The sequence below is a fragment of the Hirundo rustica genome, chromosome 6 (assembly GCF_015227805.2).
Source record: "Hirundo rustica isolate bHirRus1 chromosome 6, bHirRus1.pri.v3, whole genome shotgun sequence".
Taxonomy (NCBI): domain Eukaryota; kingdom Metazoa; phylum Chordata; class Aves; order Passeriformes; family Hirundinidae; genus Hirundo; species Hirundo rustica.
The window spans coordinates 60,833,268-60,860,106 of NC_053455.1; the positions used below are offsets into that span (position 1 = coordinate 60,833,268).

The 26,839-nt window shown below is 46.6% G+C and overlaps 1 protein-coding gene across 6 annotated transcripts; it reads right to left on the minus strand.

Annotated features, from left to right (window-relative positions):
- Positions 1-5,193: 5,193 nt before the first annotated feature.
- CTTN (cortactin) lies at positions 5,194-25,587 on the minus strand. Of its 6 annotated transcripts, none has more exons than XM_040067084.2 (17): positions 25,456-25,587; positions 22,766-22,849; positions 22,435-22,508; positions 21,112-21,241; positions 18,439-18,549; positions 17,717-17,771; positions 17,090-17,200; positions 16,120-16,230; positions 15,730-15,840; positions 14,329-14,439; positions 12,650-12,705; positions 12,104-12,173; positions 11,479-11,627; positions 8,533-8,622; positions 8,270-8,459; positions 7,328-7,399; positions 5,194-7,042 (listed from the first exon to the last, which is right to left on the minus strand). In XM_040067084.2, the coding sequence occupies exons 2-17, from the start codon at positions 22,847-22,849 to the stop codon at positions 6,906-6,908; spliced, it is 1,662 nt and encodes a 553-aa protein (XP_039923018.1). In that variant the 5' UTR covers positions 25,456-25,587; the 3' UTR covers positions 5,194-6,905. The 6 variants fall into 6 exon arrangements, with proteins under 6 accessions (XP_039923018.1, XP_039923019.1, XP_039923020.1 ...); XM_040067085.2 differs by lacking the exon at positions 25,456-25,587 and adding an exon at positions 25,054-25,170; XM_040067086.2 differs by lacking the exon at positions 17,090-17,200.
- Positions 25,588-26,839: the final 1,252 nt, after the last annotated feature.

Below are 26,839 nucleotides of genomic sequence, written 5' to 3' on the forward strand. Positions count from 1 at the left end.
TTAAACCTGTACTGGAATCGATGTCGCCGTGTACCTGTTTGCTTTGGAAATCTGAAGAGAATACAATATACAGAAACCTCAAAATCTACCTCATGTTTTGATGGGTTCTTTTCCCCTGCTCTTCTCCCGTTGCCTGAGCGTTCCCTGCTGGGTTCAGGAGTGGCAGAGCCTGGCTCTCCTCACCCAACCAGCCCGAGAAAATCCTGTGTCTTTCTTCTGTCCTTCTGTTGTGACCCTGGGGTGCAGCTCGGGGTCTCCTTTGGGGTCAGACCGGCAGTGACCAGGGCCAGGTGAGGGCTCCAAGCGATCAGACAGAAAGGAGGATGAGACAGAACTCACTCACCATTTCCTCATTTTTGTTATCTATGGATTTATCACTCACCATCCCCTTGTCACGGCGCTGACAAGCGAACAACAATCACTTTTATCTGGGCATAGTCAAATAGTGCAAAGATGTTTAGAACTTTTTATTTTCCCAAACTGTGCTGCATCCCCTGCTCTCCATTTGCTCTGTCTCAGCAATTTTCTTTCTTTCCAAAGCACCGGGTGTCAGCTTTAGCGTGTGCAGCACCCTGTGGGTTCAGCTGGCTCACCTGTGAGGCTTTGAGTGCCCCAATTACAGACATTTACTTCACCTGAGGTCATTTGAAACCTCCTCTCAGAGGAGGCACAAAGCAAGGACAGGTGACTCCCTGAAGCTGCTTTTCAGTTTTTAGGAGAGGAGTTTTCTTCCAGAGGCTGATTCAAATCAGCTGGGAAGGCCAGAGTCAACGGGAACAGGGAAAAATTTGCTGGTAGCGCCCGCACTGAGCAGAGAATCCAGCCAGGAATTCCACGGGACCGCTCTGTTGGAGGGAAGAGGAGAAAGTTGGCTTGGCAAAGATGTGCACAACACCCTGACACAGGAAAAAAAAGGAAATTTGAACAAGGAAGAAATCCTTATGGATGTCAGTGGGCTGGGGGGCGTTCACAGGAGCTCGGCATCAGCTGGGGGTGGAGTCAGGATTCCTCCCAAATGGGGAGGAGAATGAGGCTATGCTGGGGTGTCCTGCAGCAAACAGCCCTCGTGGCACACAATTTATCCTGGGGCACCTCCTGGTGAACTCTTCTGCCAGAGCTGTGGGTTGAGAAAAAGGGGATGGAGAAATCCCAGCCGCCTTTCCTGGAGCAGCCTGGGCTGGTGGGATGAGATGGGTTTTAAGGTCCCTCCCAACCCAGACCATTCCAGGGTTTTATGATTCTGTGGAAAATTCTTAATTACATAAACACCGAAGCACCAGACAAAGCTCTGGAGCAAAGGAAGAAGACCTGGGATACTGCACCTAAAAATGCCAAACCCAAAGTCTGGCTGCAGCATTAATGAACTCCAGGGAAATGGGGCAAAAGTTTGCCCAGGAAGGATAAAATTTCCACATCTGCACTGCTCTGCATCCTCTTGTCAGTGTAAAATAGGTGCAATAAAACAAAACAAACAAAATGGTGATCTGCAGCTCCTTAGGGATTAAATTCAAGGTTGCACAAGCCCCAGTGTTCCTGCTAACAGGAGCCATTTAGTCCTTAACTTCAGGTTCTGTTTGTTTTCATGACGCCTATTTTTTTTTTTTTTTTTTTTTCTTTTTTTTTTTCTTTTTCTTTTTCTTGAGAGAGAGAGAGAGCGCGAAAACAGCTGAAGACCATTAGGGGATTTATTCAACTTGTCTGCAAGTCTGCAAGGACAGCAGGAAATTTACAGCAGATTCAGTAACACCTAAAGTCTTTAGCAAAACACATACATTTCCTTTTATATTTACATTTCTAAATAACAGATAAAGGAAAGGTTGTGAAGTAAGGATGCTCCCATCAGACTGGAAAAAAACCTGTCTAATTAACCACAGTAAGCAACCCTGTGAGGAATTGCAGAGGTTTGAAAGGCAAACCCAATATTAATTAAAAAAAAAAAAAGAAAAAAAGTGAGGTTAAGGATGGGTCACTGTCCCCTAAAGGGCAACAGGGCCACCTGTCAAGGCTGTGCCAAATATTTCATTATATTGCTCACTTGCACTACTGAAAACACAAGTTTTATCTCCTTATTTGAGGTCTTGGGTTCATTACAAGACTCAGTTTTATCCCTGCACTGTAACGGGAGGCTCAAATAAAACCTCCCACAGAAATAAGCCCTGGCTTTTCTGGGGTTTAAGTCTGAGAACTGCTGAATATTTTTGCTGTGCCACCACCTTGTGTGTTTTGTGGTTTTGGTTTTTTTTTCCCCCCCTTACTCAGGGTACTTTTTTTTTTTTCTTTTCCCTGACTGATCTCTTGTTCTTCCTGGATAGATAAAGTTCCATATTTTCCCTTGTGATCTCCAATCTAAACACGAGGACGTTTCTATTTGTTTGCAGTTATCAGCTACAAAAGCCAAAGGCCAAGACTGATATCCAGGTTTACAGCAGGAAAAGGTGATTCCAGCACAAATCAGCAGCGATGCAGTTTCCAAAGCAGCAGAACTCAGAATGAACTCACTGGAGGATCTGTTTCCAGATTGCACTGGAAATAACACCCAATTTCCAGCAGAGAAATCTCGTTACCAACTCGCAGTACTCCCAGGCTGAGCTTGAGTCTGAGAATTTGATGGTTTTTGTTTTTATCAGTGCTCTGCTGACCACGTATAAGTTTTATGCACTATTGTGCAAACACAAGGGAGGCAGAGCCAATTTTAATCTATTTCGTAGCTGCCATAGAGATGAATTCAGGGTAAAGACGGCACCTTGTATTTCTCCAGGAGCTGTAGTAGCACTCTGTGTGCCTGGGAATAACCAGAAAATTGTTCAGGCTGGAAAAGTCCTCTAAGACCTCCACCAAACCATGTCCCCAAGCACCACACCTATGTGGCTTTTAAATAATTGAATTATCCTACACAATTTCAATAGGAATTGATCTTGAGCTACTCCCCAGGCTGGGAGGTGCCAGTGTCCAGGGCTGCCTGGCACAGAGGAGCAGGGGGTTACACGAGCACAGGCTGCTGAGGGGAATGAGGATGGCCAGCACCTGGGAAAGGACACCTGGCTGCAGAACTGACCCTCCTGCATTTCTCCCTTGGCTGATGTTGCCCACAGAGGCAATTCCCCTGTTTTATTCGGGGTGATCTGGCTGTCCCCGGCTCTGGTGGGAACTCGAGAGCTCTGAACTGTTCGGGAGGGTGAACGCCCCTACCAAGGAACAAAGAGCTGCTCCCCGCTCTGGATCTGGCAGGGAACAGCTCCCTCCCTTCCAAACCTTCAGCCAATGCTGATCCCCAACCAAAATCCAACAAAAAGCTGTTTAGGGAATCTGTACTCCTGCTGCCCTACCCATGGCCGCTCTGCCTGTGCTTTGCTTTCAAAGAAAAGCCAATAATTACTGGTGGCAATAATTATGGCAGCTGGGAAGGCAGGAAAGCAAAACACAGAGTCTCTCCAAAGCTTCTCTAGGACTTCCAGACCTCCCAAAAGAAAATCCAAATAAATGAGATCCCCAGTGACGCCCCAGCTCCTGACTCGCTGTTAGCCTGATGTTTATTCCTCACTTAGGACTCCTCCTCATGCAGTGGAGTTTGCAGACCAGAGAATTAGCAATTCTTGTTTAGCTTTCCATTTCAGTATCTCTGTCACAGCGCATTTTTGCTGTGCTGCCTGAAACTTCCAGAAGCCAAAACCTGGCATGAGGAACTGCAAACACTGGCCTGGGAATCCATGTGAGCCCAACTCTGTGAGGATTATTTTCTTTTTTTTTTTTTAAAGTGGGAATTCTGCTAGAAGTAGCTGACACAGCTGATTTTAAATTTTTGGCTGCTTAAAAGTAATCATTTAATCAGTTTTGCCTGACTCCACCTGGCCATTAGACTCTGTTTTTGGGGGGGAAGCTGTACCAGAGCACCACACTCCTCCTTTTAGGGTTGCCTTGCTGTGTGTGAGGCACTTCCCAGGCAGTGGAAGATGCAGTGCCTCTTTTTCTGCCCCAGCTTCCCGGATCCTGGGACAAATCTATCAAGAGAAGCCACTTTGTTCAATCCAAATTCCCTTTTTGGAAGGGATCCAGGGCAGTGCTCTACACTTGGCCTCAAGATCGATCGATTCTTGCTCTCTTCCTTTGCCCATGGATTAATGTCTCACTCTCTCTTTCACCAAGGGACTTTGCAGCAGCTCCTGTAGAAACGTGCTCAACGTGAGAGGAATTGGGAGCAGCTTCTCCAAATTTAGTACAAATCCTGTTGATAGATATGGGCATTACTGCAGCCTGAGTTTTGGAGGCTCCACATCCCTTTCTAACAAGGAAAAGCCTGCAGCAAGGGGAAGAGTTCTTGAACTTCACCCCATCAGGAGCTGACTTGGAGTATTCAACATCCATGGGCTGCACTGGGAAAGTGGATTGTGCCAGAAAAACACAGGTGGCTTCAAATCTGCATTTGAAAAGCCAAGTCAGCACTTGGGGATGCTCCCTGCCCTTCACTTGGTGATTTCCCCCGACTCCTGCTCCTCTTCCTCGGTTAAAAGTAAAACAAAACAAAACAAAACAAAACCAACAAAAAAACGCCCACAACAACAACAACCCCAAAAACCAACCAAAAAACCCCAACCCATTAAACAGGTTTTCAATAGCAAGAAAACCTATTTAAATTAAAAATTTAAGTAGGTTTTCTTGCTATTGAAAACCTATTTAAATTAAAATTCAGCAGCAGATTGGACTGCCATGGGTGTCTCATGACTGAAAACTTCTCCACCCCATGAAGCCCTCTCCATGAGGTGAGGCAATCCATGAATAACAAGTAGCTTTAATTATCAGTGGGATTAAATAATAAAAAAAAGGGGTTTTGGGATTGGGATTTTCTTCTTTTTCCACCACCAGATTCCCAGAGAAGTTCAGGGTTGGAACTGTAAACTCTGGACAGCAAGGCAGGACCAAGAGGAGCAAAGCCTGGGGAATGACCCATCCCACCAGGAACAAGAGCAAAACAACTTTAAAGGGATGGAAAAAATTGATGTAACCCACGGCTGTGTTTGCAGAAGCACTCAGTGCCCTGCTGCCACCAGCATTCCCAAAATCCAGGAGCAGCCACAAACCCTGCAGCCCACTGGTGTTTCTAGCAGAAGTAACAGGCACATAAAACAAAAGACAAATCTGAGCCTGCTGCTGAGATTCTTCCAAAAGAAATTAAAGAAAAAAAGAAAATTCCACGCAAATGGTTCAAAAAGTTTATTGAATATTTAATTTACAAAAATCATATCCCTATGAGGTGTTCTATGCAAAATTGGATAAAATAAACTGCATATAAAACCCAACCCTAGTAATGCAAATACAACACAGATAAGAGACCATGGAAAGGAGGAAAAAAATAGTAGTAATAATAATAATAATCATGACACACGTGACATTCATGAAGGATTGTCCCAACCATCCAAGAGCTGGTTCAACATGATGCCTCCTCCCTTGATACTCTCTACATTTCACCATTTTGTACAGGCCTTCCATACCCCATTGGTCAAATTTACAGTTGATGAGAAGTCTTTGCCTTCTTTCTCGGATGCTACACCAGATTTGCCATTTTCCTTTTGACCAGAAGGTGGAAACAGATGGTACAGACACTGAACACGTGCACTATTGGATGCAACTTGCTATTATCTTTGGTAGGGACCCTAAATCTGCAGTGGTCAGCTTCCTAGAGCGACAGGAATTTCATTTTTGGCAAAAAAAAACCAAACAAACAAACAAAAAAACAACCCAGAACAAAACCCAAAACCTGAACAGGTTTAATTGTGTTGTTTAATAGAACAGTACTGGCAAAAAAATAAAAAAAGTCTCTTGTCTGGTTTAAGAAATGGAGATAATTTACATGGGTTTCAAATCCAATGATTAGCATTCCTTGACTGGAAAATGGTTCCATAAGATGTCACTACTGCACAGCAGGCACAGCATCCCTTGTGTGAGCAGGGATGCACTGCACACAGAACACTACTGCAATCCCACCCCTCCTGCCTTCTCCTCCCCTTTACACCAATATTCCTGCAGATCTGGATGCCAGCTTCCTTCTGAAAAAGCAGGAATCTCCTCGGGTGACTTAACACTTGCACAGCAACTTTTCCAGGTTTTCCTGGAAAAGAGGTGGGTGAAGCAAAAACGAAACAGTGAAGGAATTTGGGACAATCAGTGCTAGAGAGTTTGCAGCCCTCCTCTGGGATAACACGAGCAGGAGGAGGAGAACCAAGAAAAAATAATTTAAAAAGAGGGGGAAAAAAATTAATTCAAGAGCCAAGGAACTCCTAAAAGAGAAGGAAAAAGTACCAGACTGCTTCCTTCATTAACATCAATATTCCATAAATATTGGACAGTACTTGATTAACTGCCATTAGCCACAACTTTCAAACATTCTCTTTGTTTTTTTTCTTTTTTTTTTTTTTTTCCAAGCACTATCTGGAAAATAAAAGAAAAAAAAAAAAAAAAGGAAAGGAAAAAAGGAAAGAAAAGGAAAAAAATCCCAACTCCCCAGTCCTCCCCACTTGGTGGAAATGCAGACAGCCTGCATAGCCATGACTTTCTCAGCTGCAAATGCTTAGTGGAAGACTAACTAGACTCGAACACTTGACTAAATCTGCTCACTTAGGAGTAAAACATGCAATATTACAGCAGACAGCTACCTGTCCTCCAAAAGGCTTGGCTAATTTGGCAGAGAAGAAAACGCTTCCAGATGAAGAGAACTCCCAAGAGCCTCGGCCAAAGACCGGAGCAGTTACAATACGCTAGCGGCTTCTGTGGCGTAAATGTTTTAAAAAGCATCAGCAAAGTATTAAATATAAAAGCCATGTGCATGGTACCCCCTCCATCCTCGGGAAAGCCTCGTGGCCTGTCTGTAGTGTGTGAAGTGGGAATTAAGGCATGAGCAGCAGTGGGAGGCCCTACTGCCTGAGCTCCACGTAGTTGGCGGGGAAGAGGCCGTAGCGGCTCTTGCAGACCCCTCTCCACCAGCCGTCGTCGATCATCTCGATGTTGGTGATGATGTCGTCGGGGTCGAAGGAGATCTCGTCGTCGCCCGCTGCGGGGAGAGCCCAACGGGGTCAGCACCCGCACGGCCCGGGGCCCACAGCAGCCCCAGCACCCGGGTGTGGAAAGAGCTTTCAGGGAAACTCCCGCCCCTCCCGCGAGCGGCACCCAGGAATTCGCAACGCGCGCCCAGGAGTTTTCACCGCGCGCTCGTTAAATCCCCGAACCCCTGAGTCTTCACTTGCCACCGCAAGGGACAGAAAAAGGCAAAGGGAAAAGCCAGATTTATCTCATGCAGAACAGAGCTTTTGAATGTGAAAACAAGAGCTTTGCTCACCAGCTTGGTAATCGTAAAGGGCTATGGCTGTGATCCCAAGTTCGTTTTCATACTCATCGTACGTATTTTCTTCTACAGAGAGGAGAACAATGAAAACATTATCACCCTCAGTTCTTTTCTGTGGGGCTTCTCCTTCAATTGCACTGCTAACACACACAGGAAGCAGGCCATGCTGGGTTTCAGCAGTCCTGCCATTCCCTCTGCGTGGACTTTTCCCCTCAGTCACACACAACCAAAGCGTGGAAAGAAGACACTGAGTACAGGACCCCATAAAACCAATCAGCCCTGTCCTGCTTCTGTAAAATGTGACGGGAACAGCTGAGCCCAATATCACTGTGTAAGGGAATAATTAATACAAGTGGTGCATGCTGGGGGGTGGGGAGCACAAAGGGGCCTGTTTAAAATTCCCAGATTTTTATACCGGAGCAGGTTCATCCTTCACAGCTCATTTAGTAACCAGAAGAGGTGAGAAAAAACACAGGAATTCAAAACAATCTTACTCTTGCAGTTTCATAGATCCCTACTCCACTCCCTCACAGGCACAGAACCCAACACATCAATTTCCAACTCCAAGAACTGTTGATTGGATTTTTTTTTTTTTGCTGGCACAGCACACATTTAATCTCCAGCTCGGTGCTTTCTTCTCATGTTGAGCCGCACTCCATGAGGTGGGAATGGTTATCCCTGAATTTCTTTTTGAACCGAGACCCTGGAGAGCACTGTAATTACTCCAACATCATCTCACAGAAGTTAACTAACTTCAACACCTTGCTGCAGCCGCTTATTAATTTCCTAATTAAAGTCAGTTGGTGGGAACGTAGGAAGTCTCGTGGGACTGAGAGTTTAGCAAAGCAGGACAGCGCGCTATCAGCACAACTGCTCATTAAACTCTTGCATAAGGAAATAATCCTTATCCCAAAGGGCTTGCTGTGGGACACAAACCTGCTTGGTAGTGGTCTGCTGCTCCTGCCACCTCATAGACGGTCTCTGGCTCGTACTCTGCCTCCCTCTGGCTCACTGCCTCCTGGTAGTCCGGCTGTGCCGCTTTGTAGCCGGCCTCTGGCTCCCGGGCGGCAGGGCAGGACGGGCTGGAGCTCTTGTAGGCTGATCCCGCCTCGTAGGAAACTGCATCCTGCAGGGAGACAGGGCTTTGTGAAGAGGCTCCCAGGATCCAAGCCCCCGCCCCAAAGGGGATCCCAACCAACCTGGTAGACCGGGCTGGAGGGTGCCTTCTGCTCCGCCACCGGCGCCACAGGAGAGGGTGGTGGGCTCTGCTTCTTGGCTTTAGCTTGCTCCTAAATCCAGGAGAAAGGAAAGCTTCAGTGCACTTCAGTCACTGGTGAGGTGACCAAGAGACGAGCCTCCAGAACCGAGGACAGGCAGCGAATCCTTCAAGGAGCTGCTGTGGTCACAGGAGAACTGGGCTGGCACCAGAAACGCAGCACGGCCGAAGAGGAAAAAGGGAAGAAACAAACCCCTCACGGCACATGCCCATGCTGTGTGTTTAGAAACAGAGCCCCAGAGTTGCCTGGCCTATCTGCAGGGTTTTGGTGCTCAGTGTGTTCGCTCTGCTCATCAGCTGGCTGGGCCTCACGCCCCAGCTCAGCCTGAGTTTAAAGAACCCAAAGCCCCACGCACCTGCAAAACATCCTGCCAAGGCAAAGGGATGAACAGCTCAGACCAAAGTGGGTCCTGTAACAGTGACAGTCAGGACTCCCGTGTTTACAGGAGTTAAGAGATGTGGGAGAAATAAAAGCAGTGTTGCTTCTGTGACACAGAGAACGTGGATGTGTTCTGGCACTCGGGCGCTTCATGTTGTGCCATCCCACCTGGGAACGACGGGGCAATTCCACAATCACTGGAAAGCCACCCACCAAGGGAGCCAGGACACCAAAGTGCAGGAAATACTGCGCTGCTCACGTGACACAAAACAAGGTAACTAAGTCAACAGGTAACTTTCAGTTCACCTCTCTTCACCACAGGGGAAAAGAAAACCGTGAATCCACGACCAAACAGTCTTCTCCACTGAGAAAAGGAGGAGAGGATGCGTGCAATGGGAATCTGTGCACTCCAGTATTTTAGGCCCAACAAGCTGTAACACCCCAGGGGATTCTCAGGAGAAAAGGCAGTACAGAGATGTAGTGGTAGGAACCAGTTGCAAAAAATTCTTCCTTTCCTTTGCTTGTCACAGCACAGAAAAAAATACATCTAACAAAGAAAAGCAAAGCGTGTCTTGAGAGGAGAGCCAGCTTTGAAGACAATTCAAAGCTTGGTGCTGTGCTTTCTGGAAAAAGTCTCTCCTGATGCAAACCCTTCCCCACTTTTAACTCCTGTGCTACAGACAAAAAAAAAAGGACAAAAAGGCCCCAGCAAAGTGATTAATAGAAGTCAAACCTAAGTTTGGGGACAAATTAAGCAGTATCATTAATCCATTAATGATGGCAAACCTGGCAACAGTTTGACTAATCTGTCCTACGAAATGGGTCTGCAATCCAGATTTATAGTTCAGGACAGACACAGTGTAACGGCCATAAAACATTTAAATTGCATGGCTACCCTCGGGCTGGGTTTTGTTCCACAGTGGAATGCTCCAAGTGAAAGAGCATCCTGCCTTCTGTTGCAAGGCAGCAGAGCACGGTGAAACCATGAGGCAGCACTGACTCAAGGCAGGCATCGAAGAAGAGCTCCCTGAGCACTCTCTGCCTGTGTGACACTCGTGAAAAGCAAACCAGAGTGAGGATCACCAGTAACCAGGGCTCAGGAAGGAATGCAGTCCGTATGTACATTCCCGCTGCGGGAGCATGCGTGCCCACATAACCTCTGAAAGCGAGGCTTTATCCTTTTGTGACAGAGATAAAGTTCACTCCAGCCAGAGTCCATCCCTGTGGATGGGGTGGATCACATCCCTGCCCTTCCCCTGCTCAGCTTGGGGACAAGGGGCAGCGCCAGCAGAGCCATTTCAGCTCCCCTCAAACTCATCCCCCCTCTGCCTGTGTCTGCAGAATCCCACAATTAACCACAGAGAGGTTTGGGCTGTAAGAACATTAATCATCTGGTTACGGGGAAATTTAAATACCAGCTTTGGGGGAAAAAAAAACCAACTTCAAATGTGTCCAGGCAACAGAATCTTTGATGAAGCACAAGAAAAATCCAGCAAAATGTCTTGGATTTAACCCACACTTACAGCAAAAATACCGGTAGAGAAATAATGTCATTTCTGAGATAAAAAAGTAATTAAAAAAAAAAAAAAAAGACAGAGCAATTAAGGTCCCTTCCAATCCAAACCATTCCATGACCTCTTCCTCTCCCAGCTTTTCTCCAGCACAGTAAAGAACCCCCGGAGTGTTTGGGGGAAGGTATTAAGTGTCCATGTGGAGGCAAGGCAGCATTAGAATGATGCAGAGAGGATGAGCTCCCATTCAGCTCGTGACACATTTCTGCAGTGAACATATGCTCACACTGCACACCGTGATGCCATAAGGCAAAATGGGTGATAAGCTGAGAGAAAAGGGGGAAACAAGGAAAAATACACAATAAAAGCCATCGCTTTAGAGGAAGAGAGCCTACCAGGCACTCTCTCGTATTCCTAGAACAAATTAATTACACCAAGCTTTAGTCTCCCCTAATACAAACAAATATGCAAATTCCATAAAGCAGATAAGATGCAGTTTCTGACTAAACACGTCCCGGAATTATCTTGCTTATGAATAACACAAAATCTACAAAGCTTTTACCCACACCAATGCAAAGTCAATTTTTTAAATTCCCTAACTAAGATTCAATTAACATTTGGAAGATTCTCTTCCCCTAATCTCCTGGTCGTGCGCTGTACCACCTCCATGTCCCAAAACACTGATCCCAAAAGGAACAGCAGCACCAGCTCTCACCATGGGGTTAAACTTTTGGGGACCACAGAGCTCTCCCCTCACGAGCTGCTCCGTGCCCAAAGGGGATGTGGGACTGCCAAAAGGCAGAAGTACAGGAGGAAAAGGCCAGGCTGCAGTCGAACACGGCTGAAGCACAGGCACCAACACACACTTGGAGCTTTAAAGGCCAGCTGGAAAGAAGGAACCTTTCCTCAAAGATTCCCTTTTAACCCCCAGCACTGCCCTGAAACCAGGCTGCTCCAGTGGGATTTGAATCTTACTGACCTCCAGCTTCCTCCGAGCCTCCTCCTGTTCCTGCTTCTCCCTGGCCATTCTTTGGGCTCTCTCAGCTTCTGCCTTCCTTCTATCTTCCTGCTCCTTCTCCTTGGCCAGGTTTTCAAAGTTAGCTCGGATGCTGCTTGTTTTATTGGCAACTGTAACATGGAAAAGAACTCAAAAGTCAAATCATATCTCAGGTTCTATGTAAAAGTATCCTGGAATGAGTTTTTGCTACAAAGTTCTGTTTTTCTGCTCTCTGAGCTTATAGCTCAGTCAGGGAAATCCTTCCATTCCCCTTTCTCCCTCCCTCTTCCCAGCTCAAACCTCTTGTGCACCTTATTTCTCTCCCAAAAAAACCTCTGTAATGCTTCTCCCTCCTCTCCTTCGTGGTACAGCCCCCACCACTGACCTACACCGTTTATTCCTTCCCTAACTCTGATGAGCCTCAAGAGAAAAAAAACCAAACTGGAACGAAGCAAAACAACCTCTAAAGGAGGGAGGGAGAGTTGCTAAAGAGTTGCAAATACAGCAGTTCTCCCTGGGTGACCCTTACTCAGCACTACTACATCAATATCCCAGGATTTTGGACATTTATCCCCTTCAAAGAAAGGATTTGGGCCCAGTGCCTTACCAGCTTCTACTGGCTTGGTCTTCTGATAAGTTGATGTTGGTTTCTCAATATCTTCGAAAGTTGCAGCATTCTATCAGTAAGGACAAAAAAGATACATTTAAAAAAACTCCCAAAAATTCATGAAGACATTCCCACAGACTCAATCTGAGTTATTTTACTGTGACGCTGCCCCTAAGGCATTTAGCAGGACATCAAGACCAAATCAGGAAGGAACAAAACTTTGCAAGCAGAAGAATCATTTCTGCAAGTCTAGCTAGAAGGAATTAATCTTCAGGGGCATCAAAATCCTATTAATTAAAAATAGAAAAGTTTACAGTGACTCATCAGAGCTAAAAACAAGGCAATAAACAAACATTGTGTAGCTGCTGCTGTTCTAATCCACATAAGCTGGGATCAGCTCTGTGCGTATAAATTTGCTTTTTAAAGGTTTAGAAAAGCACAAAACTCAGCCCTTAGACTGGAGAAGTGTCCAGAATTAGAGAGCTGAGCAGTGCAGATCAAACCAGGCTGTCCTGCAGGGTCAGAAGTCACGGCTCCACAGCTCACCTTGTCCATCCGATCTTTCTGGACACCGTACTTCCCTCCAAAGCCTTTGGAATAATCTAAAAGCAGGACAAAAAAAGGTCAGAGCAGGGAGTTGGGAGCCCCTCCCGCCTTGCTGCCAAGTGCGAGCAGCCACCTGAGGTGCAAAGAGCCATTTCAGCTGCATGCAGAGCCGCAGTGACAGCCACCACCAGGAGGAAAGGCAGCTCAGAGAGGACACGGAAGCCCAGGAGCCCCGAGGAAGAGCAGCAGGGGACAGACTGCAGGGTACATGCATTCCCTGAGGAAACACGGAGCTGAGGAATGAACAGGTACCAGGCAAGGAGGAAGGGAGGAGCCCTCTTGATGCATCACTTCTGTAACACAGCCTTTGACAGCACCAACTCTGAGCCCTTTGCAGGAGTCACGGGGCCCTGAGACGTTTGGCTTTGCTCAAAGGAGCCTTCGGTGACCCCAGAGGTGTTTTGGTCGGGTTTTTTTTTCTTTTTCCCCTCTTTCTGAATGGCAGGAAAGCGTAACAAATTTCTCATTCCAGTGGGTTTGGCTGCGATATTCAGCTGGTGAATATTAAAGCCACTGGTGGTAACTCCTGCTCTACACAGGGAAAGGGGCAACTGCACGGGCCAGCTTTAGCTGCCTGAAGCAAGCCACCAGCACAGAAATGGGGTGGCTGCGCTATCCCACACCAGCCCTGAGCTGCACACTCTTCCTCCCAGCTGGTGCTGCCCTCAGCACTCGTCACACTCCCAAATTCACCGGTGACACTGATAAAACAACAAGCAAACCCACACAGGAGGGGCTCTCTGCTCTCACGGGACTGTCCGGGGAGCACCAGAGCAGCAGCAAGAGTGTGTGGCTGGAGAAACACCTCTTTGTGGTGGCAGTGAGCTGTAGGAAGGTGTCCTTACGCTGTCCATGTCTCCTATCCATCCCTGGAATACAACCCCTTCTCCTCTCAGCCCCCAAACCATCGGCTCTCTCCCTGCCAGCCACTGCAGTGCTTGCACTCGGGCTCTGCAAGTCTGGGTACGTGTCACTACAGCACAGGAAAATATCAGCTATCAATGAAGAACCTCATTGTCCTCAGCTTTGTATGTATTTTCAGCCAGGATAAACACACCACACTTACATTTTCCCACTCCAGCCTCCTCACTTTAAGATAACGAAAAACCAGGAACTCATGGGCTGTACCCCAACTATTTCACAATGAATAAACAGAGCATTATAACAGCGCCTGCTCACCCAAGAACCACAAGCATTCCCTACCTCTTTTCAAGGACTACAATCATTTTAAAATGGCCACAGCCCATTGCTTGTCAACGGTTACACGCATGGTCGTTTTCTGAATATTTTTTCATCCATTTACCTGGGTAAAACTTGGCATTTAGTCTCTAAAACTGACTTCATTAACATCACACTAATGTTATTATCACACTGCATCTACAGCTATTGACTAATTCAGGACTCTGCAGAGCTGCTGACTAAAAATTGGGTGCCTCCTGAACACAGGCTTGTTTTAGGCAGTATTTTAAGGGTAAAATGAGGAAAACTGCTGGATCGCGGAAGAATAGAAAGCGCAAGAAAGTGTCTGCACATTCCTGGAGTTGATCTACTCAGAAAACTATTTCAGACTGTGCGAGAAGTGGCTGCACTGGTAAGAGAGTAACAAGTGAAAACAGTGCCTTGTTGAGATTCGTGCTTGGCTAGTTTCTCCTTGTAATCAAACCCCACAGCAGATGGGTCCTGCCTTTCTGTCTGTACACCAAATTTCCCTCCGAAACCACTCTTATAGTCTGAAAAAGCCACATGGGATACATTAAAACCAAGGCAGGGGAATAAAGAAGTTTAGTCAGAGACAATCAAAATAATTTTTGCAGTATTTTCAAGTATCAGCAATTTTGGATGGTGGGGAAAAAAAAAAAAAAAAAGAAAAAAAAGAAAAAAAAGGAAGTAAAAAAAAAAAAAGAGTATCTCAAGACACTTCTGTATAAGTATACTGAAAAAAGTCTCAACTTGAGATGATTTGTCAGATATAAGAACACCATTCAGAAGTCACAGAAAAAAAGCATTTCTCATCATTTTTCATCCATACTGCACAACGCGCTTGCATTTGATCAAAGGTACGAACACAGGCACACAGGTAATTTGTTCACCAAAACAAAGCAACAAAAGAGAAAAATAAACACCAAAAGAGACAAATAAACACCAAAACATACAAGAGAATCAAATGAGCCTCCTTCATCAGCGTGGTTCACATTTGTACAGAGAGCAGACTTTTAAAGAGGTGTGAAGATGGGCTCCACAGAGACCACCCTCCAGATAACCCTTAAAGGAAGGAGGAATATTCCTGCTCCCACACAGCTTGAGGGAGAAAAGGTTTCAGCTAAGAGCTGATCCTTCCCTGCTGCTGCCTAGGGAGCAGCCATTTACATATTTATAGATATAAATATATACATATGTGTGTGTGCGTGTGTTATAAAATGAGGGATGGCACAGAAAGAAAGGGCTTCGGGTAATCCTCTCACAACAAACCTGCTGGAGAACCCAACAGAACAGTATTTCGAGGAACACTTAAAAAAATATTAATTTCTTTTAAGTCAAGAGCAGTGACAAGGCAGAGGGCTGAGCATTTTACAGGAAGTTGTGTTTTTACTGGGCACCAAGTATTTCACAGGAATAGGAACCCCACAGGCCAGGAGGAAGGACTGCATCTGGTTCTAGACTCTCCCTGCGTGAAAACAGGGATACACACAACAGAATCCAGAAGGGAAAAACTATTTGTGGAAAGCAAAAAAGAATTCCTGTCCTCTGGTTTGCACAACTCAGCCGAAAAAGGAAAACAATCCAGCACATTTTCAGGCTCATAAAGGGAGAATTTAGCCCCGAGCCTGGACTTTGAGGGGCTGGGCGTCAGCTGAGCCTGCAGCCACCAGTTCAACCAGTGACAGCAAATCCCAGACACAGGACAGGAGCCTCACCTCAGCTCCTGTGCCCAAAGACACCAGGGCAGGGCTCACACTGGCAACAGGAGGTGAAGATGGGGGCAGGCAGAAAGATCAGCACGGGGCTGGGAGCTGCCGTACCTTTCTGGGACTCGTGCAGCTGCACCTTCTCCTGGTGGTCCCAGCCAAGGGCACACTTGTCTTGTCTGTCTGTCTGCACGCCAAACACGCCTCCAAAGCCCTTCACATAATCTGTGGAGTTTTCAGAGAACGTTATTGCATGCAATTGGTAGCTGAAAACCGCATTTAATTAAAAAAAAAACAACAGGAATACGTTCTGGGGTAAGCTGCCCTGTTAATAACACATCCACTCGTTTAAGGGGATCCAAAATCTGCACACATTCACCACAAAAAAAAACCCCAAAAAAACCAAAACCCAACAACCCAAAAACTCACACCCAAAAAAAAAAACCCTGAAGTATTTTTCCCAGGTTTAAAAGGGTCAGAGTTTTTCAGGAAGATAATAAAAACCTTTCTGTGATTCGTGTTTTTCCGTTTTGCCTTGATACTCAAAGCCAACAGCGCTTTTATCCACTTTGTCCTTGTCGACACCGTATTTACCACCAAAGCCCTTGGAATAATCTAGAGATAAGAGGGAAGAGTTTTGTTTCTAAGTGTGCAGCAACAAAACCATCACCCTGAGACACTGTGATAATCAGGGCTGCTAGCACTGCATCGTGTTTTAAAAGAAGCACTGACATCCTGGGCTAAGCTTGGATTCAGACACTGAGGTCAGAAATCCTTCAGAACACCTTCTCCAGGATAGAAAATGAAACAGCATTTTGCTGGGCAATACCAGCAGTTCAGCTGCCTGATTCCTCGGTAAAATTCTGAAGACACTTATGGAGAAAACCCACATCAGCAACAGCCTGGATGCTTTTAAACACCTCCTGCCCCTTGTCAGCGTTTCTAGAGTGCAAACATTTCTTTGGGGCAGGTGGAAAACAGATGGCAAAAATGCCACTGTTCTTCAATAAAATGGTCTAATTTTTATCGGATATGCCTGGAAACTTGAGCAGCAACACAATATTATTAACTCCAACCACTGCTAAGTGTTTTAATCCACACACTGCTAAGTGTTTTAATCCACAAACAGCTGATTATTTTAGAAGCGCTCCTCTGTGCTGGCGAAGCTGCTCACACCCTGAACCTTTTGATTTACAGATTTTCAAAAGGAGCTGTAAAAACCCTCAAGACAAACCTATGTGCCCTGGATCATCCCTTAAAACCAGGCAGTTTTTTTTTTTTTTTAGGTTTTTTGTTGTTTTTTTCCTCAGAAGTCGAGGTTGTCAGCAACATAAATTTTAAATTTTACCCGGCGTTACCTTTCAGCGGGTCAGGAGAGCAAGAGGTGTAAAACATGAGTATTTTACAACATGGCCTAGGGGCAGTGCCTACAGCACCAGGGAAGGAGCCTGCTAACACACGTGTATCTATTCACCCTTCTGGGAGTCGTGTTTCTCAGTTTTCCCCTGGTAATCAAACCCCACTGCACTCTTGTCCACTCTGTCAGCCTGCACTCCGTATTTTCCACCAAAACCACTTGAGTAGTCTGCATTGAGAGTAAAGCACAATAAAAACAGCATGAGGGCAACTCGTCATGGACACAGCATAGCCTAGCAATTGAGGGGAAAAAGAAGTTATTTCAGAAGTGAAGTATTACCAATGCTTTAGCACATAAAATTCAGTTTCATTTTAAACACAAGATAAGCAACAGTCCTGTAGCTTATGATGGTCCCCTTTAATTTTTTTCCCCTATTTCCAACAGGGTGCAATTCAGCAAAGAGCAACTCCCAGTTCTCCTGACATCTCCTTGAACCTCACTTCAGAAAGAAGAGTAAGACTCCTGACAAGCCAGTATTTCCTTGCCTTAAAACCTCATCATCTCATGATGCTGCTAGGAAATTCCTTTTTTTTTTCCTCCTCTGTTCCACCAAACCCACCATTTGATTCACTGAGAATGTCATGCAGCGGTCCCACTAAAGCAGGTACTTCCCACACAGTCAAAGAATCTTCCCTACTTTTTACAGAGAATGTGCCCACCGAGGTGACCACCTCCTCACTTTACCTTTTTGGGAGGGATGCTTCTCAGTTTTGCCCTGATATTCAAACCCAACAGCTGACTGGAAGAGAAATAAAACGACAAGTGTGACAGAGTTAGGCATTAGGAGAGAAACTGCACACACTCCATTGGTCGTAGAGCACGGCCAGTCCCTGTGTCTTTCCATGCTGCTCTGACCTTCTGGGCTGGGGCCATAAATACCTCTTTAACTCATGGGCCACGTTCATTTACATGGCCATTCAGTGCCTGTGCTCACGGCCAGGGTTTTGTCCTCCCTTGCCAAGGCAAATTGTGCCAGCAGCACGCTCCGGCCCGGCCTTGCCAGGTCTGGAAATTCAGGATGACAGAAATCCAGCATTTCCATGCAGGGACTGTTAGGCAGTTTTGGAACAGGACAGCAATTACTCTGCCCATGTTGTGATACAGGACAAACCAACCCCAAACATTCCACAGCATTCACACTGACCTTGTCAAAGAACAGAAAAAAGCAGTATTTTAACATCTCTTTTCAGCTTTCTTTTCAACTCATCTCAACTTCCCACGAGGTCTTTTTTCCACTCCGCTTTAAACAGTAATTTATCTCCCTAACAGTCAGCGCTACCTTCTGCTAAACTTCAAAAAGAGCAGCCCACACCAGCACCCCAAGGCACTGGAATTTCACAGTTTTACGTACAAAAGGAAGAAATAAACCGCCGTGGGTGGCTGCAGGAGGAGATGAAACCACTCACCTGGTCAACTCTGTCGGTCTGTACTCCAAACTTGCCACCAAACCCCTTCACCAAATCCACTTGGGAGCAATGCTTGGAAAGCTTGCATTGATATTCATGTCCAACAGCTGACTGGAAGAGATTGGTGAAGTTCAGAGACAGCAGCTCTGCACAGTGCTGCGTGTCAGACAAAACACTGCACCAAACAGCCCGAGGGTGAGGTTTTGGTACCAACATGCATCGCTGCCACTCCTCCCGCTGAAACCAACTTCCCTGGAAATTCCTGCTCGCTGGGAAGTCTCCACAAGGATGCTGCCATGCTACCAGTCCAGCCTAGGCAAGGGAAGTGACTGTGTTTGATGCGGACTGTGTTACACCCTGCATTTGCACTCCCAAAGCGCAGGAATGAAAACGAGATAGGCACAGAGGGAGCCTTGATGGTGCTCATGCAGAACCTGAAGTGAGCTCCAGGTGAAACACACAGCCTGGTGTTTACTTGGGGATCGGTTCTGGCTGACAGGGGACCGCAACAAATACAACAACATTGCTGTACAGCAGTACAAACACAACCAAAGCCAGCTGCCGTTGCTTTGGGGAGGCACCCGAGTCTCCTGCACAAATCACCATTAGGCATCTTCCTCACATGCAAAATCCTACTGAACATGAGGAGATGCACATGCCACACCTGTGCCAAAGGTATCCCAGCCCTGCAAGCTGAGCTGAACAGAGGCTGAGCCCCATCCATCCCACAGCAAGTGGCGGGACACAGGGATATGTAATTACACACCTGGAAGAGCCTCCACACAGCCCTTGCTAGTGTTACACTGACCTAGTGCCAGGGAGCCCTTCCAGCTCCTGGAATTGATGCTGGAGCCTCACACTTCAAGCAAAAACGCTTTCTCCTCGCCCACTGCCAACACTGGGATCTGGCCAGAGCAACCTGCAACTCACCAGGAACTGGATAATCCTGTGCCAGGCAGCTGGACCGAGGTGAATTAATTTGAGGACACAAGGTGTCTGCTCACCTAAGCCCCTCGGATATCACAGCGTTTGCTCTTTTTCTTCCCCACAGGGGCTGGAGGAAACATTCCCAGCAGGCAGGGAAGCAAAGCATCACTGGCTGAAGTCATTGCCAGGTGAAGGATCAAGGAGATCAAAGGTGGCAATAACAGAACACTACTTTAATAACCCAAAAGCATTACAAAAGCTCCCTTCCTTTCCTGACTGGAACAGTCACACTCCTGTTCATTTTGCAGGTGTTCTGCAGTACAGTACCCGTGAAACGTGACAGAAAAGGCTCCCACCTCCCTTTATTCCTCCCATTACATTTATGGAAAACATGGAGCTCTGAAAATTTTAGGTTTTATGTGGTTTTACCTGATCTCCCTTTTGTTACACCAGCTGAAGTGTAAGCGTGGTGTTTTCCTGGCGGTACCAGGACTTCCTGCACTTCGCCAATTACCAGGCATTACAACAAAACCCCCTTCAGCAAGGACTAAGAAGAAATACCTTTCCTTGGCAACCTGTATTTCAGAGACAAACACCCTCACTGCTTTTATGTACATCCTACAGCTCAGGAGGGATGGCACACAGAGTGATGGAGATGTTCATTTTAACTCAGCACCAAGGTTTTGCCCTAGACGCAGCAAAACCCCTGCACCACGACAACGCTGCGGCGACCCTGAGTGGCCAAGCTTCAAAGCCAAGCTTTAGGAGCAGCACACCTGCACAGGTACCTGCAAAGGAGACATCTCAGCCACAAGGCTTCAGAACTACAGTTACAAGGGAGAAAGATTTATTACAAACTGAAATCACGAGCACCTCCTGCCACCAGCATCACTCACATGGGCGTGACCAGCTTGTTTTTCCCCATGATTAATTCTGGCCTATGGGAAACACTGTTGAGTTTTTTTCCTTTTTTTTTTCTCATCGACACAGGTGAGGGATAAGCTGCTGACACTAGAGAGCAGCAGCAGAACACGGTGGTTGAATCTGCTCAGCAATCCCTTTTCTCTAATTCAAAGGCTAGCCTTCTTCAAAGGCCCACTGAGAACTGGACAGCAATCAGCTCTGGGATGCGAGAATCCAGCAAAACTTTAAGGCTGTCAAGTTACCGAGAACACAGCAAACAAATAAAGTAAGAAAACCTTATTTAGAAAAATGTTTTGAAGAAAGCAGCCAGAAGTTGATATGCCTATGTATCACAATCACATGACTAAAAGAATTATACAAAGAATTACTTATCATTTTTTTAACAGTGCAACATAAGCAGCCATCAAACTCCTCACATAAAAAGCCACCATCTGACAGAAGTATAATATTTTAAATACTTGCATTATTTGTTCACAAGAGCTGCACTCTGATTTTAATGCAGCAGCACACCCAGTTTTCATTTTTTGGCAGTCTCTATCTATATGCACAGAAGAGCTGGCCCAGCATCCAAATAAAGAGATCACACTGCATTTATTAATGCACCAAGCCCTTTGCTCACTTAGAAACATAAACTGAAAAACTTGAATCCTCACTCCAGGGGAATCATCTCCAGACCTGGCATCAATCAAAGCCACGTGGGGCCACTGCACACCCCAGAGCAAAGCTGGGAGAAGCTCGGCTCACACACAGAGAGGCACTGGCCAGGATTATCCCTTCACTGATCCCTCCATCCCAGGGAAGCCCCATCCAACCCACACTCACTTTATCCATGCGATCTTGCTCCACGCCAAACTTCCCTCCGTAGCCATGGGAAGCTTTTGGTCCTGTTTGCAGCTCCCTCTCTTTGAGGTTCTGGTGCTCCTGGAATACATTCTCCCTCAGCTGGTGAATGCTTTAAAACACAAAGAAGCAGCGACTTTTTACTAAGGAAGTTTCAGCCAGCAACTTTATAAAGATGCAAGATATAAAGCTGACAAAATATCATCTTAATTAGAAGTCGGATCACTTGGATTTTTCAAACCCTTCCTGTTTTTTCAGTGCACAAAACATTCCCTCATATTCTGAGACACTGGATTTGTCCCACTGCAAAATGTCGTTTAGGAAAAGAAGCTGCTGGTTTTAAGACTAATGTGGAAGGGAATATTGCTGTTTTAACAATCCTTTATCTAGAACTGATTTGTGCCTGAAACAAACTTTTTCCCCTATTTAAATTCTTCCCAACACTTCCCATTTAGATGGCAACTTTTCAGAACAGGGATCATCTCTCATCACACAGTCCCTGTGGTACCAGGGCAATTCTAACAGAGCATTCTGCAAAATAAAGCTGTAAGGAAACCTGCACCTCCTCTTCCCAAAGTGTTCCCTTAAAATTCACAGGAACTGAACTGAGGGCAGTGCAGGCCATGAAAAGAAGGATAACCTAAGGTGTGATCTGTACTTTAAGCACTTCACACCTGAGTTTTAAGCTTCCTCAGGTGTAATTCAGCCAGCAGGAATCCCCAATGCCCTCAGGAGAGAGCAGAGTAACACCGATCCCTGAAGTAACCAGAGTTCAGTCTCCCTCTGTTAGCAACATCACACATCTCCTAAAACTGCTCTGAAGTTCCACCCTAGACACTTTTTGTAAGAAACATGGGATTCAGGAAGATGCACCATTTCTGTTTCACTTATCCCTGTTACTTTGCCAGGGGTTTTATGAGTTTGGTGGTAGCAGTGTTCTAAACAAAGTGTAAGAATTAAGGGACCAAACGTTTACTTGAAACACCACACTGGAGCTGCTCAGATCCCTCAGCTTCTCCCCCGGCACTACCGGCTCTTGCACCAAAAAAACCCCTTTTCAGATACAGAGGCAGGAAAAATCACATTTCCAGTGACAAAGAAAGATTTAAGGATCCCTACACCATATTTCTGCTCTTAATCTCAGCTCTGATGGCTTTGAAAGACCACCAATCTGGCAAATAATCACTCTTCTCCAGGGACTTTTGTTTCAATAATTATGAAGACACAAGTAACTGGGATCATGAGCTGATTAAAAGTTTCCTGGGACTGTGCCTATCAATACATTTCAGAAGAGAGCTGCTTTACTTGATGTGCTCCTGGTGGCCGGACCCATTCACAGTTTTAGCTCCCCAGCGCTGCTCCTTCTCGCTCACATCATTCTGTGAAGGACACACATAAAAACAGAGTCACAAACCCAAGGAAATCACTAGCAACACGCAGTTCAGAGCTCACAGCAAAAGCTTCCAGCACTCCCTGAGAACCACAAGCGTTAGAAAAGAACATTCACTTCCCCTTCAATCCAAGGACACGCTCCTGACAGTTTATCTGGACAAGAGACGTCCCCCACCCCGCAGAGTTCCTCTGGAACCGTCCCAGAACACGTTCCTGGTGGATCAGTAAGCTCCAAAAGGCTCACCACAAAGTCTGGATCTGTCTCCCAGTCATCAGCTCCGTCGTCCTGGCTGACAGACACGGTGTGGCCTGCAGTAGCCTTCCACATCTGCAACAGCAGCAGGAGAAGCAGGGTCACGCTCCACGCACGTGCCAGGAGCTGGCAGAGGAGATGCCATCCAACATTCCCAATAAAGCGTGTCATCTAACATCCCCAAAGCTGTGCTTGCAGTGAAAATGGGTTGGACCATTGGTGCTCAGGCAGGCTGTCTCCCCAAGCTGGCTTACAAACCTATTGGACTCTCCCACTTGCACTGGAAAAAGATCAGGAGCAATTGCTGTCCCAAAGAGAACAAAGTCACCTTTCTTTGCTCAAATTAATGCCTGCCTTTTTGTGGAGCCACAACAGTCCAAGATTTCTGCTCACACAGGTTTTTTCCAAGCCAACACTCACTTCCAAAGACTGCTGCTAATTCTGGATCCTGTGCACACAGTTAAGGTGTAGAAATTGGTGATTTTGATTTTTCCCCCCAGACGCTAAAAACGGTGAGCACAGCATTGTCCTTCACCTGCAACACAACCTCCTCTGCCGTGCAGGGAGTTTCAGCATCCCAACAACTCTCAGAATTTGCACACAACCCAGACACTGCTCCAACAAGAGAACAGGAGTGTCTGTGCTCCTGGGGCGATCCCCGGTGAGACACGGTGCTCACAAACTCAGCACCTCCTCTGGCTTTCCCCTGGGACAAACAGGGGGTGACTGCAGGAAGCAGGACTCACGAAAAAGTAGTGACTTCTAGAAACAACACCCAGCCCTTTCAAGAGGTTAATGATTTGGGGCCTCTCACTTTCTGGAAACTTTATTCCTCCCCTGGAGTATCAGGTTGGATGCTTATAATTGAACACTTCTGAATGCAACTAGTCAGCAGAATTCCTGGTCTTCCTGGTGCTAGTGGCTGGGTTTTACAGCCTTTATCCTACGTAAATACATTCTAGAAAGCAAAACTAAAACATCAAACCACAAGCTGCCTGTTCTCCCAGCTTCTTCAGAATACACTTCAGAGAAAGGATTTCATTTTTCTTAGCTATTCAACTAGAGTTCATGTTTTTTAACATACCATCATTCTGTCCACTTACCTTTATCCTTCTAAATCAGAACAGATTACAAAGATAACTATCACAAGCTATTTAATTCACACAGGCATAATTCAGTGGGCGGGATGAAAACTCACTCCCTCTTAAACGCATAGCGAATACTCCCTGGGTAAAGTCCACGGCTCATTTTGTCAGGCTTGTTGTGCAGCCCGGCAGAACGAGCTGATGAGCCACTTTTACGGAGCATTTCAGAAATTTCAGGACTGGTAATGTGAGCGAGAACAGCTGAAAAACTGATAGTCAAACCCCGGGGTAGCAAACGCTGGAGTAGCCTGGAAGGAGGCTGTAAAAGCAGAGCAGATGACATCCCAACAGTATTAGCAGGTTTTCTCAGGTCTCCCATCTCCAAATTCTTCTGGTGATTAAGGAACTAACCTTTATAACAGTACTTCATACCCCAAAAACCTCTTGAGACGAGTTTATACCTGAACCTTGAGAACATGGGTGGTTTAACATCATCCTGAAAATACTCTGTCTAAAGCCTTCTCTCACACGATGGTGTCTGACTGTTCAACTCTTTCCTACTAAAATCCAATCTCTCACCAAAAAAAAAAAAAAACAACCCAAAGGCCTTGGAAAGCAGAACCTGACCAGCTCAATAATGAAATTCAACACAGTTCTTTCTAACTTCTCCTAAGAGAGATGTTTTGTATCCATCCTTCCATGCTCCAGCACGATGTTTAGGAATGGAATTCAAGCGATGAGAGCTGACCAAAGGAGTTCCGTGTCTGGTAAATTTCTACATAATTTGTGCCTAACGCAACTTTTTTTCCCCCCCCCCCGAGTACTTGCTTCCTATGCCCACTTGACTGACGTTCTGATGTTTCGTTCATTCAGCTGCGCTTGGACATTTCAAAGAACGAAAGCTGCATCCTTCAGTCTGGGTTTCACGGCTTTCCCCTCAAGCTCTCACAAACAGCGCAGGGAGGAAGGATTTCACACGCACCCCCGTGCAAAATCCACAATCCGCCACGATTCCGTGCAAACCCCGCGCACAAAGCGCCAACATCTTCCCGCAGCTCAGATTCCACAAGGAGCAAAAAGCAGCCCCAGCGAGCAGGGCTCCCCAGCGCACAGCTAGCAGGGATAAATAAGCCTGCTCTTCCAGCACCGATTCCAAGGCAGAACCGGGAGGAACACGATCCGTCCGTGACTCACCGCCTCACGCGATTCCTGACGGAAGGAGCAAACGCTACGGTTCGAACACAAACCCAGGCTAAATATATGCCTGGGATGTCTGTGTCGGCGCTCCTCCTATGACTAATGGGAGCGCACACATCCTGCTACCCGGCGCCTTCAGCGGCTCCTCCCCGCTGCCCGGGGCCTAGGGACAGCTCCGGGCAGCGCCTGCCCAGGCCGGCCGGGCCCGCACGGCACCACCGCTCTGCGGAGCACCCCCGCAGTCGCTTCCCCTCAAGTTACCGGCTTGGGAGTTCAATAAAATAAAGCAAAACATGGGAGGGGAAAAAAAAAAAAAAAAAATGACACCGACTCGCGACGCCCCCCGGCTTTGCCTTGCGCTCTCCGGGCCCGGCTCCCCTCCAGCCCCGCCGCGCTTACTCTGCCTCTGCCGCGTCCTCCTCCTCCTCGGCGCTGCCTCCCCGCCGCTGCTTCCCGGGCTGGCGGCGACTGCTGCTGCAATTTCCGCTTCTCCCGAGCTCCCACTTCCTCTTCCCGGCTCCAGGTGGGAGCGGGCCGGGCTCCGCTCCGCCCCGCCGGGAGGAGCCGGGCTAGCGGCTGTGGGAAGGCCGCCTCCCTGTCCCGGGGCCTGGGGGCTCCCAGCCGCTCCAGCAGTCATAAGTATTTACTTCTGGAGCTGCTTCCTACCCCGTTTCTTTCAGTCGCTCGAAAAACGCACCATCAGTAGTTTAAAAATGGCCACAGGGGAGTTGCTGGTGCAGTTCGGAGCATCCTTCTTGCTTATGCTGGCTTTTGCACCGTCATGGTTTGGAAGCGGCGTCTACTCCGTGCCCAGGGGGTTCCATCACTTTTTATCGGCGGGCAAAAGCTTCCCCCGCGGCTGGCATTCCCCCAGAGGATCCAAATGAAACGATGGCACCGTGGGAACTACGGGGTTTTTAAAACACTCTGGGTTTGTCCGCTGTTCCCAAGGAACGCCACTTACAGCGAAAAAAACACATTGCAGGTAAACACGCAAACTCAAGGTGTTATGGAGGGCAAGACAGTGAAAAATCCAGGTGAACACAACTTAATTCCAAATGTAGCCAGCTCGTGTTATAAATAGGCTCAGTTACATTTTTCTGGATTATGTACAGTGCAATTTACACCATAAACTGAATACAGCGTATTTGAAAATCTGGGCTGAACTTCTCAAAAAAGCTGTCTGCTAGAGAACACGTACAGAGAACCTCAATCCTTTAGGCATTGAACATTTGGAGCCTCCACCTGTCCCTCCACGCACAGGTAGGAATACCAACTGCGTTTATGTATCACTTTTCAGCCATCTGTCCCAACATCTCACATAAAACCAAAAGGTACTGCTACCTAAGTTAGTTACAATCGCCCTTTCCCTCCCAAGCCCTCTGCTATTAACAAACAGCGAAATTAACAAAATGTGGTATAACTTGTGCACCAAAGCTACAACCCTGACACTGGGAAGTAAACAACTTTCCTTTTAAGGGCAAAGTAATTCTTTAGTTTCTTTAAAAAGTACCACCCCCAAATATAGAGTGTCAATTTTTTATTTACCTGAAAATTACTTTCGCTGCCCTTCCCTCTCAATCTTCAGCCTACCAAGTTCCAAAAATAAATCCTGCTTTGAAGTAATTGACCTTTCTCCAAATCTTGGCATGATAAATCACTACTGCTAAAGCAGTTTAAAAGACAAGAGTTAAAACATTTGTTTTGGGAGTCCCTGTCCTTCATACATGCAAAAATTCCAAGTTTAAAGCTCACTCAGATAATTCCGAAGCATGCAGACAGG